Source organism: Neoarius graeffei, chromosome 2, assembly GCF_027579695.1.
Source record: "Neoarius graeffei isolate fNeoGra1 chromosome 2, fNeoGra1.pri, whole genome shotgun sequence".
Taxonomy (NCBI): domain Eukaryota; kingdom Metazoa; phylum Chordata; class Actinopteri; order Siluriformes; family Ariidae; genus Neoarius; species Neoarius graeffei.
The window spans coordinates 79,767,669-79,794,420 of NC_083570.1; the positions used below are offsets into that span (position 1 = coordinate 79,767,669).

At 41.3% G+C, this 26,752-nt stretch overlaps 2 protein-coding genes across 5 annotated transcripts in view; one reads left to right on the forward strand and one right to left on the reverse strand.

Moving 5' to 3' along the window:
* Positions 1 to 26,737, forward strand: polg (polymerase (DNA directed), gamma). Of its 3 annotated transcripts, none has more exons than XM_060915015.1 (23): positions 1 to 90; positions 2,005 to 2,606; positions 3,273 to 3,468; positions 5,289 to 5,456; positions 8,139 to 8,285; positions 8,435 to 8,514; positions 8,613 to 8,795; positions 8,939 to 9,096; positions 10,813 to 10,933; positions 11,013 to 11,231; positions 13,046 to 13,163; positions 17,107 to 17,190; positions 17,341 to 17,439; positions 17,543 to 17,703; positions 17,829 to 17,882; positions 17,960 to 18,077; positions 18,866 to 19,001; positions 21,824 to 22,070; positions 22,156 to 22,278; positions 22,482 to 22,653; positions 24,948 to 25,156; positions 25,279 to 25,439; positions 25,873 to 26,737. In XM_060915015.1, the coding sequence occupies exons 2-23, from the start codon at positions 2,038 to 2,040 to the stop codon at positions 25,935 to 25,937; spliced, it is 3,588 nt and encodes a 1,195-aa protein (XP_060770998.1). In that variant the 5' UTR covers positions 1 to 90; positions 2,005 to 2,037; the 3' UTR covers positions 25,938 to 26,737. The 3 variants fall into 3 exon arrangements, with proteins under 3 accessions (XP_060770998.1, XP_060770997.1, XP_060770999.1); XM_060915014.1 differs by having other exon boundaries at positions 8 to 272; XM_060915016.1 differs by lacking the exons at positions 22,482 to 22,653; positions 24,948 to 25,156; positions 25,279 to 25,439; positions 25,873 to 26,737 and having other exon boundaries at positions 8 to 272; positions 22,170 to 22,272.
* The window catches only part of fanci (FA complementation group I), a 41,798-nt gene continuing 40,740 nt past the window's right edge, over positions 25,695 to 26,752 (reverse strand). Inside the window, exons 37-38 of one of the 2 annotated variants that reach the window (XM_060915012.1) lie at positions 26,529 to 26,636; positions 25,695 to 26,098 (exon numbers count right to left, since the gene is read on the reverse strand). In XM_060915012.1, the coding sequence (XP_060770995.1) occupies positions 26,039 to 26,098; positions 26,529 to 26,636 (168 nt within the window). In that variant the 3' untranslated portion in view covers positions 25,695 to 26,038. Of the gene's footprint in view, positions 26,099 to 26,432; positions 26,637 to 26,752 lie in introns of those variants that run through there. The other variant, XM_060915011.1, reaches the window with a different exon arrangement.

Genomic DNA, 26,752 nt, shown 5'->3' on the forward strand with positions numbered 1-26,752 from the left:
AGATGGCGCCTTGCTCGGTGTTTTGTGATGTTCGTGAAGCTTAAATTAAAGTGAAACCACGATCTGGACACGCGAAGGTCACGAACACTGGTGAGAAACTGAAGTGGTTCATGTCATATAATATAGTAACTTAGGCACATGTGGATTTGTAAATGCACGTGTTAAACTCGCTCCGTGCTGAAGTGTGAGCTCATCACATGCTCCTCAGAGCTCTGTTCTGTTGATGCTTTTGCTCAGGATGATCCGGTGGAGTTTCACTTTGGGACTATTAGGTAAATGTTTCCTTTGGGCTGCTGCTTTGAAAATAAGGTCACATGCTTGATAGCTTCTAGGATTAGTCAAGTCAAGTCAACTTTATTGTCAAATATGCTATACATGCTCGACATACAGCACAGATGAAATATCAGTCCTCTCTGACCCACAGTGCAAACAGGCAATGCAATAAATAAAAATAGAATAATTGAAAAAACAAACAATCTAAACACTCTAGATAGGAACTAGACATAGACTAAACACTCAGACAATATAAACAGTATAAACACTAGATAAGAACAAGACATAGACTAAACACTCAAACAATATAAACAGTGTAAACACTAGATAAGAACAAGACATAGACTAAACACTCAAACAATATAAACAGTGTAAACACTAGATAAGAACAAGACATAGACTAAACACTCAAACAATATAAACAGTGTAAACACTAGATAAGAACAAGACATAGACTAAACACTCAAACAATATAAACAGTATAAACACTAGATAAGAACAAGACATAGACTAAACACTCAGACAATATAAACAGTGTAAACACTAGATAAGAACAAGACATAGACTAAACACTCAGACAATATAAACAGTGTAAACACTAGATAAGAACAAGACATAGACTAAACACTCAAACAATATAAACAGTATAAACACTAGATAAGAACAAGACATAGACTAAACACTCAGACAATATAAACAGTGTAAACACTAGATAAGAACAAGACATAGACTAAACACTCAAACAATATAAACAGTATAAACACTAGATAAGAACAAGACATAGACTAAACACTCAGACAATATAAACAGTGTAAACACTAGATAAGAACAAGACATAGACTAAACACTCAGACAATATAAACAGTGTAAACACTAGATAAGAACAAGACATAGACTAAACACTCAAACAATATAAACAGTATAAACACTAGATAAGAACAAGACATAGACTAAACACTCAGACAATATAAACAGTGTAAACACTAGATAAGAACAAGACATAGACTAAACACTCAAACAATATAAACAGTATAAACACTAGATAAGAACAAGACATAGACTAAACACTCAGACAATATAAACAGTGTAAACACTAGATAAGAACAAGACATAGACTAAACACTCAGACAATATAAACAGTGTAAACACTAGATAAGAACAAGACATAGACTAAACACTCAAACAGTATAAACACTAGATAAGAACAAGACAGACTAAACACTCAAACAATATAAACAGTATAAACACTAGATAAGAACAAGACATAGACTAAACACTCAAACAATATAAACAGTATAAACACTAGATAAGAACAAGACATAGACTAAACACTCAAACAATATAAACAGTATAAACACTAGATAAGAACAAGACATAGACTAAACACTCAGACAATATAAACAGTGTAAACACTAGATAAGAACAAGACATAGACTAAACACTCAAACAGACAATATAAACAGTATAAACACTAGATATGAACGAGACGTAGACTAAACACTCATATATACATACATATACACACACACACACACACACACACACACACACACACACACACATAAATTGGTTCAAATAACCAAACAGTCAAGGGCACTTGAGGTATAGCAGGTAAACATGAAATAAGCAGTATAAACAAACTAGCAGCTGTTAAGATGAGGTAGTGCGGAATAATAAGTCAATATGGTGTGTAAACATGTAGATTTGGTTCTGTTTATTTGATTTATCCAGGATCTGGATCATCTTAAGACATACTGAAGCGAGATGCTCCGTCTGGTGTCTCCTCAGAGGAGGGGGCGGCGATGCCTTTCAGCTGCTCTGCGGAGGCAAAGGTGCTCAGCTGCAGATGAACCCAAAGTGCAGGAACGCTCCACTCAGACCCGTATGAACCCCCTCAATATCCAGATGCTCTCCAAGAACCTGCATGAACAGATTTTTCGCTCCTCAACACTAGAGTACTCCAGCCAGGACATAGAGAGAAGCACCAGACATTTGGAGAAGCATAAACTTTGGGGAAAGGAGGTGTCGCTGTTGAGTGATGTGGAACTGAAGTTACCAAACATGTATGGCAAAAACATTAATGACCACTTTTGTAAACTTGCACAAACGCAAAATCTACCTTATTTGAAGGCAGCAAGGCAGCTCCAGCAAGCACAGCTCCCTGATATGCCCCCGCACTGGGCTTGGGAAGTGGGTTGGGTGAGATATTCGCCGAATGGAGAACATACAAAGGTGGATTTTCCAGATGAGAATGCTCTGGTGTTTGATGTGGAAGTCTGCATGGCTGAGGGCCACTGTCCCACGCTGGCGGTGGCTGTTTCTCCAACTGCTTGGTGAGATGTAGACCATAACGTGGGTTTTTTCCCCCCTCCTCCTTATCTACAAAAAGGGGAGGTGTGACTGTAGTTGTTTATTCCGAACAAGCAGGAGCCATACCTGCTAGTCTATCCAAGGACAAATTTAATCAGGTAGGCAGCACGGTGGTGTAGTGGTTAGCACTGTCACCTCACAGCAAGAAGTTCCTGGATCCTGTGTGGAGTTTGCATGCTGTCCCCGTGGGTTTCCTCTGGGTGCTCCCGTTTCCCCCACAGTCCAAAGACATGCAGGTTAGGCTAATTGGTGGCTCTAAATTGAGTGTGAATGTGATGAATGGTTGTTTGTCTCTATGTGTCAGCCCTGCAATAACCTGGTGACTTGTCCAGGGTGTACCCCACCTCTCGCCCATAGTCAGCTGGGATAGACTCCAGCTTGCCTGCGACCCTGTAGAACAGGATAAGTGGCTACAGATAATGGATGGATGTAATCAGGTATGGCTCCTACTTGGTTGAAATGAAAACCTGCAGTCACATTGCCCCTTTGCAGATAAGATTGGACACCCCATTTTTAACTTCTGTTACATATTTCTGTAAACCTGAAAAACTTGAATTTTGCTTGGAAATATAATTTAATAAATGTATTCACCATACAACTGAAATTTTAACTGATAATGAATGCCATAGGTACTCGTGGTGCAGTAAAAGACTGATTGAGGAGAGGTACAGCTGGTCGAGTCAGTTGACACTAGCAGATCTAATTCCTCTAGAGACTGCAGCCAACTCCAGTAGGCCTCCAGGTGGACGCTGGCAGGAGAGACTCATAGTGGGGCACAATGTCACCTTTGACCGGGCACACATTAAAGAGCAGTATCTCTTAAAGGTACATATTTGCTGTTGATTTCATATACCAAATACTAATTTTCCATATTTTACCACAAGCTTCATCAGTTTGTTCTTGACTAATCCCTTTGATCTACAGTGGTGCTTGAAAGTTTGTGAACCCTTTTGAATTTTCTATATTTCTGCATAAATATGACCTAAAACATCATCAGATTTTCACACAAGTCCTAAAAGTAGATAAAGAGAACCCAGTTAAACAAATGAGACAAAAATATTATACTTGGTCATTTATTTACTGAGGAAAATGATCTAATATTACATATCTGTGAGTGGCAAAAGTATGTGAACCATTGCTTTCCGTATCTGGTGTGACCCCCTTGTGCAGCAATAACTGCAACTAAACGTTTCCAGTAACTGTTGATCAGTCCTGCACACCGGCTTGGAGGAATTTTAGCCCATTCCTCCGTACAGAACAGCTTCAACTCTGGGATGTTGGTGGGTTTCCTCACATGAACTGCTCGCGTCAGGTCCTTCCACAACATTTCGATTGGATTAAGGTCGGGACTTTGACTTGGCCATTCCAAAACATTAACTTTACTCTTCTTTAACCATTCTTCGGTAGAACGACTTGTGTGCTTAGGGTCGTTGTCTTGCTGCATGACCCGCCTTCTCTTGAGATTCAGTTCATGGACAGATGTCCTGACATTTTCCTTTAGAATTCGCTGGTATAATTCAGAATTCATTGTTCCATCAATGATGGCAAGCCGTCCTGGCCCAGATGCAGCAAAACAGGCCCAAACCATGATACTACCACCACTATGTTTCACAGATGGGATAAGGTTCTTATGCTGGAATGCAGTGTTTTCCTTTCTCCAAATGTAACGCTTCTCATTTAAACCAAAAAGGTCTATTTTGGTCTCATCTGTCCACAAAACATTTTTCCAAAAGCCTTCTGGCTTATCCACATGATCTTTAGTAAACTGCAGACGAGCAGCAATGTTCTTTTTGGAGAGCAGTGGCTTTCTCCTTGCAACCCTGCCATGCACACCATTGTTGTTCAGTGTTCTCCTGATGATGGACTCATGAACATTAACATTAGCCAATGTGAGAGAGGCCTTCAGTTGCTTAGAAGTTACCCTGGGGTCCTTTGTGACCTCACCGACTATTACACGCCCTACTCTTGGAGTGATCTTTGTTGGTCAACCACTCCTGGGGAGAGTAACAATGGTCTTGAATTTCCTCCATTTGTACACAATCTGTCTGACTGTGGATTGGTGGAGTCCAAACTCTTTAGAGATGGTTTTGTAACCTTTTCCAGCCTGATGAGCATCAACAACGCTTTTTCTGAGGTCCTCAGAAATCTCCTTTGTTCGTGCCATGATACACTTCCACAAACATGTGTTGCGAAGATCAGACTTTGATAGATCCCTGTTCTTTAAATAAAACAGGGTGCCCACTCACACCTGATTGTCATCCCATTGATTGAAAACACCTGACTCTAATTTCACCTTCAAATTAACTGCTAATCCTAGAGGTTCACATACTTTTGCCACTCACATATGTAATATTGGATCATTTTCCTTAATAAATAAATGACCAAGTACAATATTTTTGTCTCAGTTGTTTAATTGGGTTCTCTTTATCTACTTTTAGGACTTGTGTGAAAATCTGATGTTGTTTTAGGTCATATTTATGCAGAAATCTAGAAAATTCTAAAGGGTTCACAAACTTTCAAGTGCCACTGTTTATCTCTTTAGATTATCTCTGTGTATGAATTACACCAGTAATCTATGCAGGGTTTACACATTTATAAATATGCATTTTTTTAATAATTCAATTTATAATGTTGCTTATGATCAGGGCTCCAAGATGCGTTTCCTGGATACAATGAGCCTCCATATGGCTATCTCAGGACTGACAGGTTTTCAGCGAACTCTCTGGATGGCCAGTCGGCATGGCAAGAAACAAAGGCTGCATGAAGTCAAGCAGCACATGAAGAAGCTTGGACGCCGTCCTGAGGGCCCAGCGGTATGTGGACTTATGAACAATTGACACAGAGTTTGTTTTGCTTGGACCAGTCCTGTTAATATTTACATATTATTTATATATTTATTTAGTTATTCAGACAACTAAAGAGCATAATATTTGTATTATGTGTTATCATAGGCAGAAAATGTCTTTGAGAGTTTATATTCCTTCGCGTTTACAAATCTATGATTCAGAAAAAATTTGGCCAGTAGTTTATTGGGCAGATTTTACAAATGCTAAATCTCATCTCATCTCATTATCTCTAGCCGCTTTATCCTGTTCTACAGGGTCGCAGGCAAGCTGGAGCCTATCCCAGCTGACTACGGGCGAAAGGCGGGGTACACCCTGGACAAGTCGCCAGGTCATCACAGGGCTGACACATAGACACAGACAACCATTCACACTCACATTCACACCTACGCTCAATTTAGAGTCACCAGTTAACCTAACCTGCATGTCTTTGGACTGTGGGGGAAACCGGAGCACCCGGAGGAAACCCACGCGGACACGGGGAGAACATGCAAACTCCACACAGAAAGGCCCTCGCCGGCCACGGGGCTTGAACCTGGACCTTCTTGCTGTGAGGCAACAGCACTAACCACTACACCACCGTGCCGCCACACAAATGTTAAATATTAACTCAAATTTAAATATTTATTAGTGAATCAGTACCTTTGTAGAGTATGTGACCAGACATTTAGCTAAATAATCAAAGCAATAGCAATATGATGTAATTGTGCAGCCGTACTATGTTTAGGTATTAAGACTTGGTGCATGTTTTAGATCAGTGGTTCTCAAACTTTTTTCACCAAGTACCACCTCAGAAAATACTTGGCTCTCCAAGTACCACCTTAATGACCATTAAAATACAGTAGTGTAGTAGGCCTAATTATTCATTAAAAACAAGGCGGAGATTTTATTTAACAAGTATATTTAATATTGTTGGCCACTGTAACATTACACACAGTACTTTGAACAGTAACACTGTGTTTAAATATAGGAAAATAAAACACTGTACTTAAATAATGAATCAAATAAAATTAATTGCACATAAAAGTGAAATAAAACATTGTACTAAAATAAATATTAAAAGACAGTTCTTAAAGATTAAATGAAAATGTACTTAAAAGTTAAATAACTACTGTACTTAAATGTTAAGTAAAAAAAAGTACTGTACTTGATGTACTTGAAAAAAATCAAAAACAGGCTATGCATAGCTGCAGTTCTTGCTGTTTCTTAACTCCAGTGACTGCTTTCTGAAACAGAAACACACACGCACAAACAGAGGAAGAACAATAAGATTAAGAATAAAACAAAAGTGAGAAAAAGCATTAAGAATAACAGCTTATAATATTAAATATACACAGACTATTGACTGATTGACTATTGATTGACAACTTACTGAGCTTAATGTGATGGGTGTGCATGCCTCTGTGAACACAGTCCTGCAACATCCAATCCAAGCCATGCTCCTGGATGAACTTGTTCAGTAACTGGAATATTTGCTCTGATGTAGTTCTGGTCTCCAGTGATTTACAGAACATAAAGTCCTCCTGCACCACACCGTCATATTCATATCTCACAAACCAATAAATTGGCCAAATCTGCAACATCTGTAGTCTCAAGCTGTATGGCAAAATATCTACTGTTCTTAATGCGCTCAATCAGCGTCTTTTTAACATCGTCAGCCATGTCGTTTATTCTCCTTGACACGGTGTCATTTGAAAGCGGCACCAAGTTTAACTCTCTGGCAGCTTTCTCTCCACACATGATACGTGTCATCTCTTTGGCTAATGGTAAACACAGCAGTTCCCCGATTGTGTGCGGCTTACCGGCTCTGGCGATCAGGAGGCTGGCACGATATGAAGCTTCCTGTGCTTTGGCTACAGGTGTACCATAGGACAGAATGGTGAACTTGGACTGCTTCAGTTCATCACGTTTTCGTAAAAAAATCCATTGGTTTGTCCTTTAGTGCTGTGTGTTTGGTTGTAAGATGCCGTTTGAGATGCGATGGTTTCATGGACTCATTGCTCAGAACGTCCCCTCATACAACACACTGTGGCCTGGGCAGCTCCTCTGTCCCGGTCCAAATGAATCCCAGTTTTATGTATTTTTCGTCATACTTCCTCCTTACTGGTTTCTGCCGTTTGCTAGCAGTTCTGGGGCTGGTTTTGCCACTGTCGTTAGCATCCGCGCTCGGCTCACACACGTCCTCTTCAGTTCTCCCTCTCTCCTGATCCACGCTCGCATTCGCGGATTTAAGCCACGACAGTAATTTTGTCGTACTCGTCATAATTAGCAAAGCCACCTCCACCTTTTCCCATCACAGCCTAGTCTACCAATGGCGGATAACTGTCTGTCAGCGGAACCGGCGGGAATGCGTACGTACGCTACGTATGGCTACCCAGAAGCACTTGCAAACTTTAAATTATTAACTTAATTTGTATCTCTTTTCATTTTCTTGTCATCGGTTGAGAAGATATTTTCATCCATTCGGATATTATGGATAGTATTTCACGTTTTATTTTTTAAATTTTATTTATATTTAATTAAGTGATTCTTTGGCGTACCACTAGAATGGAGCCCGCGTACCACTAGTGGTACGCGTACCACAGTTTGAGAATCACTGTTTTAGATGAATCACTTAATTTAGGTTGTATCTGTTTGTGTGCCGTTTCCTAGATCGGATCTTGGGACTGGGTCAACATAAGCAGTATAAATAACCTAGCTGATGTCCATGCTCTCTATGTTGGAGGGGATCCTCTGGAAAAAGAGGCCAGGAATATTTTTGTGAAGGGCAGCATGAGTGACATTCGGAGCAATTTCCAGGTAAAAGAACATACATTCACATTTTATATACGGCCATCACACACATCACAGGTTTTTACAAAACAGTGACTTTACAAACATAATATGCAATCCTTCTAAACGTTATTCATTGCACTGTTTTGGTGTCTTATGCTTTTTTATGCCTACAGGAGCTGATGCAGTATTGTTCAATGGATGTATTGGCTACTCACGAGGTGTTCATCCAACAGTTGTCCCTCTTTATGGAAAGGTATGCTATTCCCCATATATTCTGCACACATCGTTCCCCCTGAATCAACAGTCAGTGTTTAACCTGTTAACCAACCTGTTGTTGATGTATTGCTGTAGGTGTCCTCATCCAGTGACTTTTGCAGGAATGTTGGAGATGGGTGTTTGCTACTTGCCTGTCAATCAGAACTGGGACCGGTACTTGGAGGATGCCCAGGACACATATGAGGAACTTCAAAGAGAGATGAAAAAATCTCTGATGATTCTTGCAGATGATGCCTGTCAGTTACTGCAGGATGAAAGGTGCTGACAAGCTTTATGTTTCTAATAAGTGTTTAATCATGCGCAGTTTATAAAAGATTTCATTTCATGTGCAAGAACTGATGTATGTACATGTCTACTTAAATGACATCAGCCAAACAGTCATATATAACTTGTAATGTAAGGTACAAGGAGGACCCTTGGCTTTGGGACTTAGAGTGGGATGTTCAGGAGTTTAAACAGAAGAAAATGCCTGCGAGCAAGAAAAAGAAAGCAATGCAGGAGGCTGAAAAAGCAGCAGCGGAATCTGCATCTGGCAGCCTGGAGAAAGACTGGGATGAGGGTAAGATATGTAGCTATAATGGGGGAAGCTATGGCCTAATGATTAAAGAAGCAGCTTTGGGACCAAAAGGTTCCTGGTTCAATTCCCTGGACCATCAGGGCTGGCTTAAAATGCATATTCTGGACCAATTTCATGTTTTTTTATATGAAAGTATGTCCCTTTCCACACTCATCCAGAAAGGTAATTTTGCACAAGGCCATCTGTCTACAGCATAAAAAAATAAAATAACAAAACGAGTCTGGAGCCAGATTCGTGACGTTACCTGCGGAAGCGCCAGCAGGCTGCGTGAGCTTTGCACGGTTTCAGTGCACAGCCTGTGTAGACCAAGCGCTCCCGTTTCTCTCTCATTGTCTGGTCTTTTGGAAAACAATGAGTACTAATCCCATCAAGATCGGTGTTGCTACACCCTCCTACGATACATCTGTTAACCATTTTAATAATTACGCGATAATGTTGAAGAAATTTGCAGAAAACCACCAGGCCGTTTTCTCATAAACAAACCAGCGCCGACGTAGGATTCAGAGGGAGGCGTCCCGCACGCGACGTCACGAAAATCAATGTTTGCCGGGAAATCCAAATGGCATGTTTTTTCAGAGGCGGACCAATTTGCCTCAAATGGCTTGATTTCAACTGAATTTTTCTAGTATTGCGCAAGGTAAAAAAAAATTGCAGAGAATGCAGAATGTTACAGATATTTGACCAAAGTTTAATATAAAATAGGAGAATTACATTGATCTTGCTCCTGAATTTACCCGTGATATGCACTTTAAAGTGCATGTCCTGTACCAATTTCGTGTTTTTTTTATATGAAAGTATGTCCCTTTACACAATCATCCAGAAGGGTAATTTTGCACAAGGCCATCTGTCTACAGCAGAAAAAAATAAAATAACAAAACGCGTCTGGAAAAATCCCAAGGGAGTCTGGAGCCAGATTCGTGACGTTACCTGCGGAAGCGCCAGCAGGCTGCGCGAGCTTTGCATGGTTTCAGTGCACAGCCTGTGTAGACCAAGCGCTCCCATTTCTCTCTCATTGTCTGGTCTTTTGGGAAACGATGAGTACTAATCCCATCAAGATTGGTGTTGCTACACCCTCCTACGATACATCTGTTAAGCATTTTAATAATTACGCGATAACGTTGAAGAAATTTGCAGAAAACCACCAGGTCGTTTTCTCATAAACAAACCAGCGCTGATGTAGGATTCAGAGGGAGGCGTCCCGCAGATGGTGTCACGAAAATCAATGTTTGCCGGGAAATCCAAATGCCAAGTTTTTTCAGAGGCGGACCAATTCACCTCAAATGGCTTGATTTCAACTGAATTTTGCTGGTATTGCGCAAGGTAAAAAAATTACAGAGAATGCAGAATGTAACCGATATTTGACCAAAGTTTAATATAAAATAGGGGAATTACATTGATCTTGCTCCTGAATTTACCCGTGATATGCACTTTAAGTCCTCTTGAGCAATGCAGCTAACCCCCAACTGCTCCCCAGGCTGCTCTGGGTATGTTGTATGTCATTCTGGATAAGAGTGTCTGCTAAATGCCATTAATGTAATTATGTGCAAACTCTAAAAACATTTGTTTTTTTTTTTGTTATTCTTTAGTAATGTGTGTTTGTGTGGTCCTGCATGAAACTGTACTTTCAATAACACCAATTCATTTCTCATACCATTTTCTGAAAGTAACATTCTTACCTGATGTTATGAATATCTATAGATCCAGGACCTCCAGAGGAAGAGGAAGGGATGAAGGACCCCAGCACAGAGCTTGTGGAGCGGCTAAAGGGTACGGTGAGCTGCCTGCCTAAGAGGAGACAGCACATGCCTGCACACCCAGGGTGAGTATATGCATAGAATGCATTCGTTGAACTTGCTCCTGCCAATTCACTTCCTTCTCTTGACATTTCTGTCTATTAGCTGGTACAGGAAGCTGTGTGTGAGGATGTCGGAGGACTGGTCTCCTGGAGCCACGCTGATCAGCCTGCAGATGAGAGTGACGCCCAAGCTGATGGGTCTGACATGGGATGGTTTTCCTCTGCATTACACAGAGAAACATGGCTGGGGCTACCTTGTCCCAGGACGCAGAGACAACTTGGAGATGACAGAGGATATGGAAGGGCCTGTATGTCCATACAGGTACCATCTGTACTCTGCTTTTCATACAGCACTTTTGTTACCATTTTTGATGTCCGAATGAGAAAGAGCATATTTACTTACTATACACGTTATTTAAAGGAGAACTGACTGAAGTCATTTTTAAACTTGCTTTATTTCTTAATTAAGGTGTTATTCAGTTAGGTTTTTGGTTTTAGTAACCTTATATCATGACTCGTATTGGCAACTAATTGGAATTAATATTATACTTATCAGGGGGCGGCACGGTGGTGTAGTGGTTAGCGCTGTCGCCTCACAGCAAGAAGGTCCTGGGTTCGAGCCCCGGGGCTGGTGAGGGCCTTTCTGTGTGGAGTTTGCATGTTCTCCCCGTGTCCGCGTGGGTTTCCTCCGGGTGCTCCGGTTTCCCCCACAGTCCAAAGACATGCAGGTTAGGTTAACTGGTGACTCTAAATTGAGCGTAGGTGTGAATGTGAGTGTGAATGGTTGTCTGTGTCTATGTGTCGGCCCTGTGATGACCTGGCGACTTGTCCGGGGTGTACCCCGCCTTTTGCCCGTAGTCAGCTGGGATAGGCTCCAGCTTGCCTGCGACCCTGTAGAACAGGATAAAGCGGCTAGAGATAATGAGATGAGATGAGATTATACTTATCAGCCTATTCAGTTTTTAGCCGTGTTGAATTTAGTTCGTTTGGTCCACAGCAGGGGCGGCACGGTGGTGTAGTGGTTAGCGCTGTCACCTCACAGCAAGAAGGTCCTGGGTTCGAGCCCCGTGGCCGGCGAGGGCCTTTCTGTGTGGAGTTTGCATGTTCTCCCCGTGTCCGCGTGGGTTTCCTCCGGGTGCTCCGGTTTCCCCCACAGTCCAAAGACATGCAGGTTAGGTTAACTGGTGACTCTAAATTGACAAGTGTGAATGTGAGTGTGAATGGTTGCCTGTGTCTATGTGTCAGCCCTGTGATGACCTGGCGACTTGTCCAGGGTGTACCCCACCTTTCGCCCGTAGTCAGCTGGGATAGGCTCCAGCTCGCCTGCGACCCTGTAGAAGGATAAAGCGGCTAGAGATAATGAGATGAGATGAGATGGTCCACAGCAGGCGTCGCTTATCTGCACGATCTTCACGAGACTTGTGCGAGACTTCGAAATGTGAAGTGTCAGCCAGGTGTCAGTGCCGCCATTTTGAAAACTGTTTTCCAAACGAAATATTGCACAAAAACGAGTTTAAATGACGATTACTGCCTACTTTTTTCAAACTTTCCTGATTGCTATCAAAACAAACAAAACTTCTGGCTTGATTACATCAGCATTCGAAAGAGGGCGCGCGCGTCTTTTGACAACGTTGGCCACTTTTTTTCCGCTGTACATTTTACTTCTGTCCTACGAAGTCTCGCACAGGTCTCGACGAATCTCGTTTACGGTCATTGCTTTGACATATAGACTGATTATATTACAGAGCGTATTTCAAACACTCATAACTTGCTCTAGCAGTGACAAAATAGCATTTCTATATTTAATAAAATGAGAAATAGGATTTTGAGGATAAATTTGCCTTCAGTTCTCCTTTAAAATAATCTGTTTAATATTATTTTGTAGTTCAAAAATGTAAATTGGACTTTTTAGCTGACGACAGCAGTTACATTGTTAACCTTCACAATTAATGATGTTTTTGGTAGTAGAATGACATTTCTTGACCTTTGAATATTGACATAATTTCTATTTTATAATATTACTCTCTATAATGAAAATATTTCAGTTTTAATGTTTTTAAATGTCATTATATTTTAGTTTTATGGGTTTTAAATGTAATTACTGTTTGTTACTGTTTTTGCAATCGCCATCTTTAGGGCAATTGAGAACATCTACAAAGAATATTGTGAACAGAAAGGGAAGGAACAGCCACAGTGTCTGGACAGGCTGCCCTCGGATGACCTTATGCTGACTGACAGCAGTGTGTGGCAAACAGTAAGAACCAGGACGAGACGCAAGTTCACTGTGGGGCATCACATACAGTACCAGTCAAAAGTTTGGACACCCCTTCTAATTCAACGTTTTTGTATTAATTAAAAGACAATTCATGTCTTGAAGTGATGATGGATGTTGTTTCTCTTTACTTAGTTGAGCAGTTCTTGACATATGACAGTTGTGGAATAGGTCTATTTACTATATTTTTATTTACTGTTTATTATTTGATGCTCTCAAGCGCTTTAAGGAAAGAAATTGCACTATTTAACTTTTGACGAGGCACAGCTGTTAATTGAAAAGCATTCCAGGTGACGACCTCGCGAAGCTGGTTAAGATAATGCTAATAGTGTAAAGCGTCATCAAGGTAAACGCTGACTGCTTTTGAAGAATCTGAAATATGAAACGGTTTTTTTAACACTTCTTTTTTTGTTGTTTACAACATAATTCCATCTATGTTCCATATGTTATTTCATAGTTTTGATGCCTTCGGTATTGTTCTACAATGTAGAAAATAGTCAAAAATACAGAAAAACCTATAAATGTGTAGGTGTGTCCAAATTTTTGATTGGTACTGTACATCCATTCACACCTAGGGGAGATGCATAGAGTAACAAATATACCTATAATATAAACTGAATATTTTGGGGCGGTAGGAGGAAACCAGAGAACCTGGAGCAAGCTCACACAGAAACTTAGCACAGACACTAACGTCAGGACTGAATCTGGGACTGCCAGCAATGCTACTCGCTATGCAGCCGTGCCACCTTTAGATTCATCAGACCTAACTAAATTGACCTATAGCGGAGCTCCAAACTTAAGAGAATATGGTAATGCATCGATCTGATTTTTGATGGCTTTTGCAACCGTACGATGTTTGTACAATGTACGTATGTGCACCACCACAGGGTACCCTATCATAAGGCAACGTATCTCAAACACTTAACCACCAGACAACAAAATTTGTATCTTTATTTACATAAGATAGATGGGCTTTTATCCAGTGCTTGTTTTTAATTTCATCTCATTATCTGTAGCCGCTTTATCCTGTTCTACAGGGTTGCAGGCAAGCTGGAGCCTATCCCAGCTGACTACGGGCGAAAGGCGGGGTACACCCTGGACAAGTCGCCAGGTCATCACAGGGCTGACACATATGGGCCTTTTCCACTACCCTTTTTCAGTTCACTTCAGCCCAACACGGCTTGCGTTTCGACTACCTCAGAGCAGCACGACTGAGCTCACTTCAGCCTTACTCAGCACCCAAAACTCGCACGGTTTTGGAGTGGGGCTGAAGTGAGCCCAACCAAGCCGAGTGGGGCTAGGGGCGTGAGGAGACACTCCCCTGTGCACTGATTGGTGAGGAGGAGTGTCCTCACATGCCCACACACGCCCCGCGAGCACGCTGGGATCTGTAAACACCATAAACCCGGAAGAAGAAGAATTACGACAAAGAAGAAGAAGATGATCAGAAAACTAGAAGATGGAAGACCAACCCAAGCGAGGAAAGGCCAGCCAGTGGTCCATCGTGGAGACACAGACATTTCTCTGTGTTGTGGCTGAGGAGCACATTCAGAAAAATCTCGACAGTGCTACGCGTAATGAGAAGGTGTTCCAGGAGATATCCCGGCTGATGTCGGAACACGGTTATCCCCGCACCGTGGTTCAGTGCCAGGATAAACTGAAGAAACTGAAGAGTGAATATAGGCAAGTGAAGGACCACAATGGACAAAGTGGGGCTAGCCGCAAGCGGTGGAAATGGTACGATCAGATGGACGCTATCTACGGCCACCGTCTGGCGAACCAGAGGGACACGGGTCTTGACACCGCAATGTCTGATGTCACTGTTTGCGCTGCCTAACGACATCACGTGACGTCCACCCACTTTCGCTAACTCCACCCAATGTGTCCACCCACTTCCAGCCAGCACGGTTCAGCGCGGTTGTAGTCGAAATGCAACTCCAACAGCCCCGCTCAGCTCGACTCAGCCCAACTCAGCCGCGTTGGTAGTGGAAAAGCCCCATTAGACACAGACAACCATTCACACTCACATTCACACCTACGGTCAATTTAGAGTCACCAGTTAACCTAACCTGCATGTCTTTGGACTGTGGGGGAAACCGGAGCACCCGGAGGAAACCCACACGGACACGGGGAGAACATGCAAACTCCGCACGGAAAGGCCCTTGCCGGCCACGGGGCTCGAACCCGGACCTTCTTGCTGTGAGGCGACAGCGCTAACCACTACACCACCGTCGCAGTGCCTATATATTTAAGTTATTCCATGAAATCAAGTCATACATGAGCTGATTGGCTATGAGCCATGTACGGCGAGATTGAGTGGAATAACTGTTTTATTCTGTCCACATTCACTGGATTTTGAGAAACAGAGCATTTTTATTTTTTGCAAATGCAATAAATAAAAACTATACAAAACATCCAAGATCATTTCCGCTGAGAATGTAAACAAACTGGTGAAATGACAGTAGCAATTTGTTGAAAATGTTATAATAATAATAATAATAATAATAATTCTTGAAAAATAATATGCGTTCCTACCATCAAATACTTTTTTCCATAATTTGTTTCCTTTTTATTTATTGATTGATTGGGTTTTGTTTTCGAGTAGTTTTTATTTTGTCCTCAGTTGATTCAGCAACACGCTCGGCCATTTTGTTTTTCTCTACTCACAGTACATGAGCTGATATCCTGATAGTCAGTGAACGTGGTTGCTCACATCCAGTGAACGTGGATAGAATGAAAAACATTTATTTATTATTTTGTGTGTGTGTGTGTCAGTTTCAGCAGTTGAATAAAGTATCTTTAAACAGCAAATTCACTTTTGATTTTCAAATGAGCTGTACTTGACCTCGTGAATGATCAGTATAATATTAGTTTGGTTTTCTTTGGTGATGAGCGTGAAGACAGAAAATGAAGTAAAATTTTAATTCAAATGCTTTATTTTCAGGGCTGGCCAAGGTCTGCAGCTCCAAAGCTTGCATTCCAGGGAGCCATAGCTCTTCGCCTTCTTTTACAGTCATAGAGATTATGTAACATTTAAAGTCTTTCCAAATTCTTCTCCCATGTATCGAAATATACATTACATTTAAGAAGCAGAACTGACAGATGTAAAGCAGACACAGAAGACTATGTGGTAGCTTTATTTCTGAACAATATGAAATTCAGTGGCGGCACGGTGGTGTAGTGGTTAGCGCTGTCGCCTCACAGCAAGAAGGTCCTGGGTTCGAGCCCCGTGGCCGGCGAGGGCCTTTCTGTGTGGAGTTTGCATGTTCTCCCCGTGTCCGCGTGGGTTTCCTCCGGGTGCTCCGGTTTCCCCCACAGTCCAAAGACATGCAGGTTAGGTTAACTGGTGACTCTAAATTGACCGTAGGTGTGAGTGTGAATGGTTGTCTGTGTCTATGTGTCAGCCCTGTGATGACCTGGCGACTTGTCCAGGGTGTACCCCGCCTTTCGCCCGTAGTCAGCTGGGATAGGCTCCAGCTCGCCTGCGACCCTGTAGAAGGATAAAGCGGCTACAGATGATGAGATGAGATGAAATTCAGTGTCTCCAGAACACGGTGAATCTCAACCAACATCCTTCAATATGACTGTGGTTCTGCTGGGGTTGTTGCAGCTAATTCAAATTGTTTATCAAGGATTGAATTTCTGTCCAACCCTTTAAGAACAAAGTGTAAGACTAATTCAGTGTTAAAAATGATCTGCATCTATCAAGAAATACTGATTACAAATATGTATGTATCCAGGTGATCTTAAGGCTGTGATTTTTGTAAAAATGAAGCTGACTAATGCAATTAATTCCCTGACACTTCTTATTGAAGTAAGTGTCGAAAGGTTTTGCTCATCCAGATAATTAAATCTTTTACAGTCGTAACTATAGGTAATTGGACACTATAGCACAATTTTTAATCAATCTCTCTCTCTCCTCTAGGTAGAGGAGTTGAGTAGGCTAGAGGTTGTGTCTGAAGATGAGACAGTCTCGGTGCCACAGACAGTGAGAGCCAAAAAGACCAAGGTCAGTTTCCATTTACAGCAATGACAAGGCTCACTAGATTTTACACAATGAAAGCGAGGTGTTCAATAAAAATTCATTCTAATTCTTAGTAGTCATTTTTAGACATAAAGAGTAAGCATTTCCCTCGTTTATGTCTATCCAATATCACAGAGTATGGAATCAGCTGATGAGTGTCCCCATCACCATGGTAATGGACCATACAATGATGTCAGCATCCCTGGATGTTGGTTCTTCAAGCTACCTCATAAGGTGACTTGGGACACTCCTTTTCCAGATATCATTATATGGCCTGACACTGCTCTGCATGCATCGTCTTGTTGAGCGTGACCTTGACAGTGATCTTGTATATCAGGATGGGAATGAGAATAACGTAGGCAGCCCCTTCTCAAAAGATTTTTTGTCTAAAATGGAGGATGGAACCCTTCAGGCAGGCAGAGGAGGAACCAATGCAGCACGTGCACTGGAAATCAACAAAATGATCTCATTTTGGAGAAACGCCCACAAACGCATCAGGTACACTCTTGAGTGCTCTGCCAGTAATAGTCTTGTGAAATTCCCTTTGGTCAGATCTTATTGACTTAGACTATTGTATTCTTGTTATTGATTTTTTTCTTTTTTTTTTGGGTCTGTCTCTGTAGTTCTCAGATGGTCGTCTGGCTACGGAGGGGAGAACTTCCTCGGACTGTTATCAGGTATGTCAGGATTATTTTGCACCACCTAGTAATTGCATTGCGGTTGTATCTCTAAAACCATTTTTTGACCTACACAGACATGATGATTACGATGATGAGGGGCAATATGGCGCTATTCTACCGCAAGTTATTACTGCTGGGACAGTTACTCGCAGAGCTGTTGAGCCGACATGGCTTACTGCCAGTAATGCAAGGGTAAGAAAGGAAAAATCGAGTCGAGTCTTGAACACGTATTCTGGTTGCATGTTCTACAATAAATAATAAAAGTCCCAAGGAACACAGTGTAAAAAAAAAAAAATCTGTAATAAAGTGTTGATAGTCATGAGGGTTGACTTGAAAAGTAGTGATTGAGCTCGGTTTTAGACTGGTTTTATTGACTGGTGGTCTGGGGTTTTTTTTCCCCCCTTCAGACAAACCCTTGTTAGATTACCATGTTAGACTACTATGTCCCCCCCCCCCACAGTAACCCCACATGACCATATACACAACCCAGTGTTGGTGCTGCTTAATTTGACTGTCACAGCACTAAATGGGAATAATCAGGATCTTTTTTTAACCCAAGGGTTTTACAGTAGGATGCACTTGTTAAATAGCCTGTTTTCCTCACTAGTCTCACTGACCTTGCATTAAAAAGAGAAAAAATTCTGGTGAAGTCAACGTAGACCATGGAACAACAAATTATTCAAACTTTGTTCATGCATACTGTACGACCCCAAAATTAATGAGCCTAATTACAAAGTAGTCACCAATTTTCACCAAAGTTCCCTGGGGCTTCCAGAGTCCTTGAATAACTACATCAAGGCTGTTTGGAGTTTAGACCAGGATGTCTACACTGCAACATTAACATGTCCTTACTGAAAGTCAGCTATGATGCACTGAAGCAAGATTAACATAGAAATGATGCTTTCACTGAGGTTTTATTATTATTATTATTATTAAATTATCTCCTGAAAGTTTATGCATCCATCTTAATGTTTTTGCAGCGGGATCGTGTAGGCAGTGAACTGAAAGCTATGGTGCAGGTCCCCCCTGGTTATCATCTAGTGGGGTCAGATGTTGATTCGCAGGAATTGTGGATTGCAGCTATGCTAGGAGAGTCTCACTTTGCTGGCATGCACGGTGAGATAAGATTACATATTGATTTGTTTATCTAGTCCCAGAACCAAAGATGATATACAGCAGCCAAAACCAAGTGCCTAATTCATTTGTCAATATCCTATATAATTATTGTCAGAATAATCAGAATTAGATTTGCCAGGTCAGCATTTTCTCAGAGTTTTGAAACTCTCCTTCAACACTGTAGCCCAACTAGGTCGCATCTCAGAATCTGCAACTCTGTTTCCAAAACTTTTGGGACGGTGTGTGAAATATACATATATAACATGCTGATTTGCAAATTATGGAAACCTTATACAGGACTAGTCCAAAGTTTGGACATACCTACTCATTCATAGGTTTTTCTGTATTTTGACTATTTTCTACATTGTAGAACAATCAAAACTATGAAATAACATATGGAACATATATCAAATTATGTGGTAAATAAAGTGTTAAAAAAAACCAAAATGTTTCATATTTTAGATTATTCAAAGTAGCCACCGTTTACCTTGAGAACAGCTTTGCACACTATTGGCATTATCTTAACCAGCTTCATGAGGTAGTCACCTGTATATAGCCCTATTTGACAATTGTAATCCATATTGTATCAAGAACCGCCAAAATAAGTAAAGAGAAACAGCAGTCCATTGTCACTTTAAGACATGTATTTTAATTAATAAAGATAAAATACTGAATTAGAAGGTATGTCCAGACTTTTGACTGAAAGTCAAATGTTGAAACTGAAATTTTATACTCATTTTTTTAAATTCGATGCCAATAGCATGATTCAAAAAAGTTGGGACGGGGCATGTCTACCACTGTGTTGCATCATCTCTTCTTTTAACAATACTTTGTAAACGTTTGGGAACTGAGGAGACCAATTGCTGTAGTTTTGAAAGAGAAATGTTGTCCCATTCTTGCCTGATACACAATTTCAGGTGCTCAACAGTTCGGGGTCTCCTTTGTCATTTTTTTTGTTTGTTTGTTTCATATTGCAGTAAAATGTTTTCAGTGGGAGACAGATCTGGACTGCAGGCAGGCCAGTTTAGCACCTGGGCTCTTATTACAGAGCCATTCACGTGTAATATGTGCAGAACGTGGTTTGGCATTGTCTTGCTGAAATAAGTAAGGTCTTCCCTGGGGAGGGGGGAAGGAGACACTGTCTGGATGGCAGCATGTTGTGTCAAAACCTGTACACATTGTTCAGCATTAATGGTACCTTCCCCAAATGTGCAAGCTCCCCGTGCCATGTGCGTTATGCCCCATGCTATCACACACGCTGGCTTTTGAACTGTGTGCTGATAACAAGCCGGTTGGCCCCTCTCCTCTTTAGCCCGGAGGATGTGGTGTCCATGATTTCTAAAAAGAATTTCAGATTTCAATTCATCAGACCACTGGACAGTTTTCCACTTCATCTCAGTCCATCATAAATGAGCTCAGGCTAAGAGAAGGTAGCAGTGTTTCTGGATATTGTTACCTCTGCCAAGGAGGTTATGTTTTCAGTAGCGTTGGTTTGTTTGTTGGTTTGTCTGTTAGCAACATTACGGAAAAAGTTATGAACGGATTGCTCTGAAATTTTTCCAGAGGTGTGACTGGGCACAAGTAACAATCCATTAAATTTTGGCAGTGATCCGGATCACCTTCTGGATCCCGGATTTTTTTAAAGGATTCTTGGCGGAGGTCTGTGCTCTCCGAGCGCTTTTCTAGTTTATATATGGTTTCTTTTTTACATGGTAGAATTTTATCTTACATTGTGGATATTTGATGAACTGTGTTCACAGACAATGGTTCATGCAGTGATTTCCACCACAGAGTCATGTTTGTTTTTAATGGCGTGTCACCTGAAGGCCCGAAGATCATGGGCATCTAATAGTGTGTTTCGGCCTTGTCCCTTGCCTACAGGGATTTCCCCAGATTCTCAGACTCTTTTAATGATAATGTATAATGTGATCCCCAAATTCTTTGCAAATTTACACTGAGGAACATTAATCATAAAATTGTTGCACTATTTGCCCACGCAGTCTTTCACAGAGTGGTGAACCCCTCCCCATCTTTACTTCTGAGAGACTCTGCCACTCTGGGATGCTTGTTTTATACTCTGTTACTGATCTGTTGCCAGTTAACCTAATTAGTTGCGAGATGTTCCACCAGCCGTTGTGTGTATTTTATTTTTTAATTTACACAACTTTTCCAGTCTTTTGTTGCCCCGTCCCAACTTTTTTGAAACACGTTGCTGGCATTAAATTCAAAATAAGCATATTTTTCAAATAGTAAAAATTTTTCAGTTTCAACATTTGATATGTAGTCTTTCTACTATTTTCAATGAACTATAGGGTTTCGATGATTTGCAAATCATCCATCGCATTGTTTTATTTATATTTTATACAGTGTCCCTTTTTTTTGGGGGGGAAAACAGGGTTCTACTTGCAGCCAGATTGGAAACTTCCATTCAAGTAAAATTATTTGTGAAAAGCTACTTATTCAATAACAGTATTTTAGACTTTAAATCAAAACTAGCTTTCTTACTTCATGTCCCTGGTATTATTGAGCATAATTCATAATACTCTTCAAAAGATAAATTCATATTTTTTCTTTAAACCACCAAAATGCAGTGACTGTTTTCCCACCAGTAAATGTCTGGAAGAAAAATGCATGTGCAGGTACCATGGATATGCTGGAAAATCTCAGTGGATAAAAGTCTAGCCCTACATTGCTTCCCACTTGAATATCCTGTTTCACTTGGACACGTTATCATGTTACTGAAGAAAATATTAGATGAATTGTTTCAGTGTCATGTATGTTTGAACAAATAAAAGGTTTTAGTGCTCGATTGTGCCCTTCAGGTTGCACAGCGTTTGGGTGGATGACCTTGCAGGGGAAGAAGAGTCAAGGCACAGACCTGCATAGCCGCACTGCAGATGCTGTTGGAATCAGCCGAGAACACGCTAAAATCTTCAACTATGGTCGCATCTACGGTGCTGGCCAGCCGTTTGCTCAGCGCCTGCTCATGCAGTTTAACCATAGACTCAGCCAAGCTGAGGCAGCCAGCAAAGCTCGCCAGATGTATGCCCTTACTAAAGGACTGCGCAGGTAGAACAGCTGGACACTCCAATTATTTAAACCAGTCTTAGTAATGAAATGTTGATCTAAAAATAGAATCATTAATTTGAAACAGGTATTATCTCTCAGAGGAGGGGGAATGGTTCATTAAAGAACTAGGCATGGATGTGCAGAGGGATGAAGATGGGACTGTGTCCAGAGAGGAGTTACGCCGGATTTCAAAACTGCTGGGCCAAAGGTGAGCTCATTGACTCTACTCTTAAGTTTTGCCAGCATTTGTTTATGACTTTGTGATTTAAGTACTTATTTTAGAGCTTTTATTTTTGTCACTGGCTTGTTTTGATTTGGGTAGGTGGATATTTTGGATGTATTGTACTTGTTTAACAATAAAAAGCCATTTGATTAGCTTGTGCCGAAAGGCTGTAATTAACTGTTTTTAAGGTCTCGGAATAAGAAGAAATGGGATATGTGTGGACGCCGTGTGTGGACTGGAGGTACTGAATCCGAGATGTTTAACAAGCTGGAGAGCATTGCTCACTCAAAGCAGCCAGCCACTCCTGTGCTAGGCTGCAGAATCTCCCGAGCCCTGGAACCAGCTGCTGTCAGAGAAGAGGTATTTTAATTTCTGAACCACAATCATCAGAACCCAGGCATAAATAGCTTTGACTGTTTAAAGGTCATAGGCAACAGTCGGAGGTGAAATGTAGAATATCAACTTTATTGTCTAGAAGAATGACCCAAAAAGTTAAATCTTCCTAGTGTCTAATTTGCACCCTAAAATTTAATAAAACAGTTAAAATATACTGTTTTGCCCAATTTCCAAAAGTTTTTTTACATCTCACTTATGCGCACTTTCACTGCCAGGGGACCGTCATCGTGACGTCATTTAAGCCAAACAGACTGGGAGCAGTTCTGTTTTTACCTGCGAACCGAGCACAAGTGTACGGACTTTGGTCGTGAGAGGTTGTGTAAAATGTCTGAAAGCGATTTTGAAGTAGGAACTCTTCAAATTAAATATCGAGAGGTGAAACCATACATGTATGAACCTATGGCCGTTGCGAAGCAATCGGTGAATGTGGCTCACTGGTTGACCGTGCGGACTCGGACAGCAACTCGGCTGACTCTGATCATGGTGACCCCGGACCTCAACAAGACTTGCGCCCAAACGATTTATCCTGGTAGTTATGATAAATTCCTACTTTCGTCGTAATACTAAATAAGAGCCCTTTTGAAGAATAATTAAACCGCCCTCCCTAGTGGATATAGGTAACGATTACTTGACAGTGCGCCGGTAGGCCACACAGCTGCTTTATCCTGTTCTACAGGGTCGCAGGCAAGCTGGAGCCTATCCCAGCTGACTACGGGCGAAAGGCGGGGTACACCCTGGACAAGTCGCCAGGTCATCACAGGGCTGACACATAGACACAGACAACCATTCACACCTACAGTCAATTTAGAGTCACCAGTCAATTTAGAGTCACCAGTTAACCTAACCTGCATGTCTTTGGACTGTGGGGGAAACCGGAGCACCCGGAGAAAACCCACCCGGCCACGGGGCTCGAACCCAGACCTTCTTGCTGTGAGGCAACAGCGCTAACCACTACACCACCGTGCCGCCCCTCAGGATTCTTGACTTGTCAATTGCAAGCAAAAGTAAAAATGTTTACCTCCAATCTTCTCCTTTTTGCTTGAGCGTTGCTGGTCCATTTCTTCTTTGACTGCTTGATTTTGTTTCACGCGCACAATCCACTCTCTCCACCTTGTCTCCTCTTTCGGAAAAAGCCAACCCACTCGCTCCGCCTCTTCTCCTTTTTCGGAAAAAGCCAACCCTCTTGCTCCACCTCTTTTCCTCTTCCGGAAAAAGCCAATCCACTCTCTCTGCCTCTTCTCCTCTCTTGGAAAAAGGTAAAAACTTCTTCCTGAACCAGTCCCGTTGTTACAGTTCACTGCACAACAAATAAGGCATGGGGTTTTTCTTTGGAAATTCCCGAATGCACGTCTGCACTCAAGCCGAACGGCAATATAAGTAAACAGAAGTGGACTCAACTCGAGCGGTTTGTTTGGCTTAAATGACGTCACGCGCCAAATGGTCACGAAAATAGCCGACAGAAATTCGCCGCAATCTGCGCTAACTTATTTTAATTATTACTTATTAACAATACTTCTTGGGACCAGAAGAAAATTACAGAGGGTTTACCATATAAAGTTACAAATGTGCATAAAATTAAAACCGGCGGCACGGTGGTGTAGTGGTTAGCGCTGTCACCTCACAGCAAGAAGGTCCAGGTTCAAGCCCCGTGGCCGGCGAGGGCCTTTCTGTGTGGAGTTTGCATGTTCTCCCCGTGTCCGCATGGGTTTCCTCCGGGTGCTCCGGTTTCCCCCACAGTCCAAAGACATGCAGGTTAGGTTAACTGGTGACTCTAAATTGACCGTAGGTGTGAATGTGAATGGTTGTCTGTGTCTATGTGTCAGCCCTGTGATGACCTGGCGACTTGTCCAGGGTGTACCCCGCCCGTAGTCAGCTGGGATAGGCTCCAGCTTGCCCGCGACCCTGTAGAACAGGATAAAGCGGCTACAGATAATGAGATGAGATAAAATTAAAACCGTTGCCTATGAGCTTTAAGATACACCCATTCCTCATATTAGATGTAGGCTGAGTACTTTGTTGTTTTTGGAGCCGTCTGCTGCATGTGAGGATTCCTAATCCTATACCTTCGTTTAAAAAAAAAAAAAAAAAGGCTTTTTTTGTGGGGGGATCAGTTTTTCCTAAGGTGCAAGATATTTTAAAAGGACAAACTGCACCTTTCCTATTAACATGTTAGTTGTAGCATAAACATGGGACAAGTAGGTGCCCCAATACTTTTGTACATATAAATAGTATGACTAGTAATATCTGTGTATTTTTAGTTCATTACCAGCAGGGTGAACTGGGTGGTACAGAGTTCAGCAGTGGACTATCTTCACCTGATGCTGGTGGCCATGAAGTGGCTGATGGAGGAGTATGACATAGATGGGCGCTTTTGTATCAGCATTCATGATGAAGTGCGCTACCTAGTAAAGAGCGAGGACCGTTATAGAGCAGCACTTGCGCTACAAATCACCAACCTACTTACCCGGTTAGTACAAGGTTTAGTCAGACTTGTCTTAAACATTTTTGTTTGTTTGTTCTTTAATATGCTGAATGAGTTTACCTGATGACAGGATGTATAATGTCCAGCTGCTTGTTATGTCTCCACAGATGTATGTTTGCCTATAAGCTGGGCATGAATGATCTCCCGCAGTCTGTGGCTTTCTTCAGTGCTGTAGATATTGACCAATGCTTACGGAAAGAGGTCAATGTGGACTGTGTAACGCCATCTAATCCTACCGGACTAGAGCGCCGATTTGGACTAGTCCAAGGTGAGGTTAACAGATGTACTCTGAAATACTCGCATAGAAGGCACTTGTTCTTGTCTAGACAAGGCACGTTCTATACAAGTGCAAATAAATCTTAAAAAAAAAAAGCAGTGGTTAACTACCAGGCACTGCTCAGGTAAATGAGATGGATGTAAATTGCTCTATATAGGGGTCTATCTGCCAAAATGTATATTAAAAAAAATTTTATTGTATTTCTCAGTTTGAAATTAATTAAATAATATCAGCTTCTTCGTGTAATGCATGAGATGAAAATAATGTAGTTTTTTTATTTTTAAGAAAAATGTGCTTGTAGAATATAAAGAACATCAGTTTAATACAAGTGGTCTCTGGAATTAAGAGCTAACACACTGAAGCGATATACAAAATAAATAAACATTAACAAAATTAAATATGTTTTTTTTCCCCCCTCCAACAGGTGAAGCCTTGGATATCTATCAGATTATTGAGATTACTAAAGGGTCTTTGACCAAAGGAAGATAAGTCTAATCTCTCCAGTAATAAAGAAGGAGAAAGCACTGGAAAAGGCCAACAGATACAGTTTGGTGACTGAGGGTCCAAAGAAAAATCCAAAATTCCTTCTTTCACTGCTTTCTTCTCCTCTTCTTGGGAGCCTCACTCTCCTCAGAAGCTTGAGAGTCAGTCTAAGAAAAGAGAAGTTGTATCAGGCCGTTATATACCAAAAGTAAATGTTCTTTCTGGTGCGAGTGCGTTTTGAAATTATTTCAAAACTCTTACAGGAAGAGTGTTACAGTATCCTTCACAAGGGTTTATTTTGTTATTTATAGACACTGAGTCCGTTCTGTAGAACAAACATGGACTTGTGTGTTCAGAAATGTCTTTTGATATCTGCAGGAGTGGGTTTTTTTTATGGTTCTGTGTTAAGATTGGGTTTAAGGCATCTGTAATATGTGCATTATCTTAAATTTGGGTTAGCTAACTGAACGCCATGGATGGTTCCACACTCCCACTTTTTATGACCACGTTGTAATATCATTTAACAATACTGTCCATATAGCTTCTACATAATATGCCTAACGATTTGGAAATATAAACGAGCATAAGCAAACGAACCTGCTGGTTTTCTTGCTGCTGGTGCTCTTGTAGTGCAGCCTCCAGCGTGGCAGTATTGATCCGAAAGTCTCGAGAAGTGCTCAGCTTCATGTACTGCATCAGATTTACCTGAAGTACCATCATGTTATTAAAGCATTACTGAGTAAAGTTTGGTATGTTTTATTTTCAATATCCCTGTTCTGCTTTTACAGTTACTTATTTACTAAAAATAAATCAGTCGAGAA

Excerpts from the sequence above, each read along its gene's own strand:
- polg (XM_060915015.1), top strand. The coding sequence starts at position 2,038 with ATGCTCCGTCTGGTGTCTCCTCAGAGGAGGGGGCGGCGATGCCTTTCA. Across the intron at positions 3,469-5,288 it reads AAGAGCAGTATCTCTTAAAG|GGCTCCAAGATGCGTTTCCT; the intron begins GTACATATTTGC and ends GCTTATGATCAG. Across the intron at positions 11,232-13,045 it reads GGGCCTGTATGTCCATACAG|GGCAATTGAGAACATCTACA; the intron begins GTACCATCTGTA and ends CGCCATCTTTAG.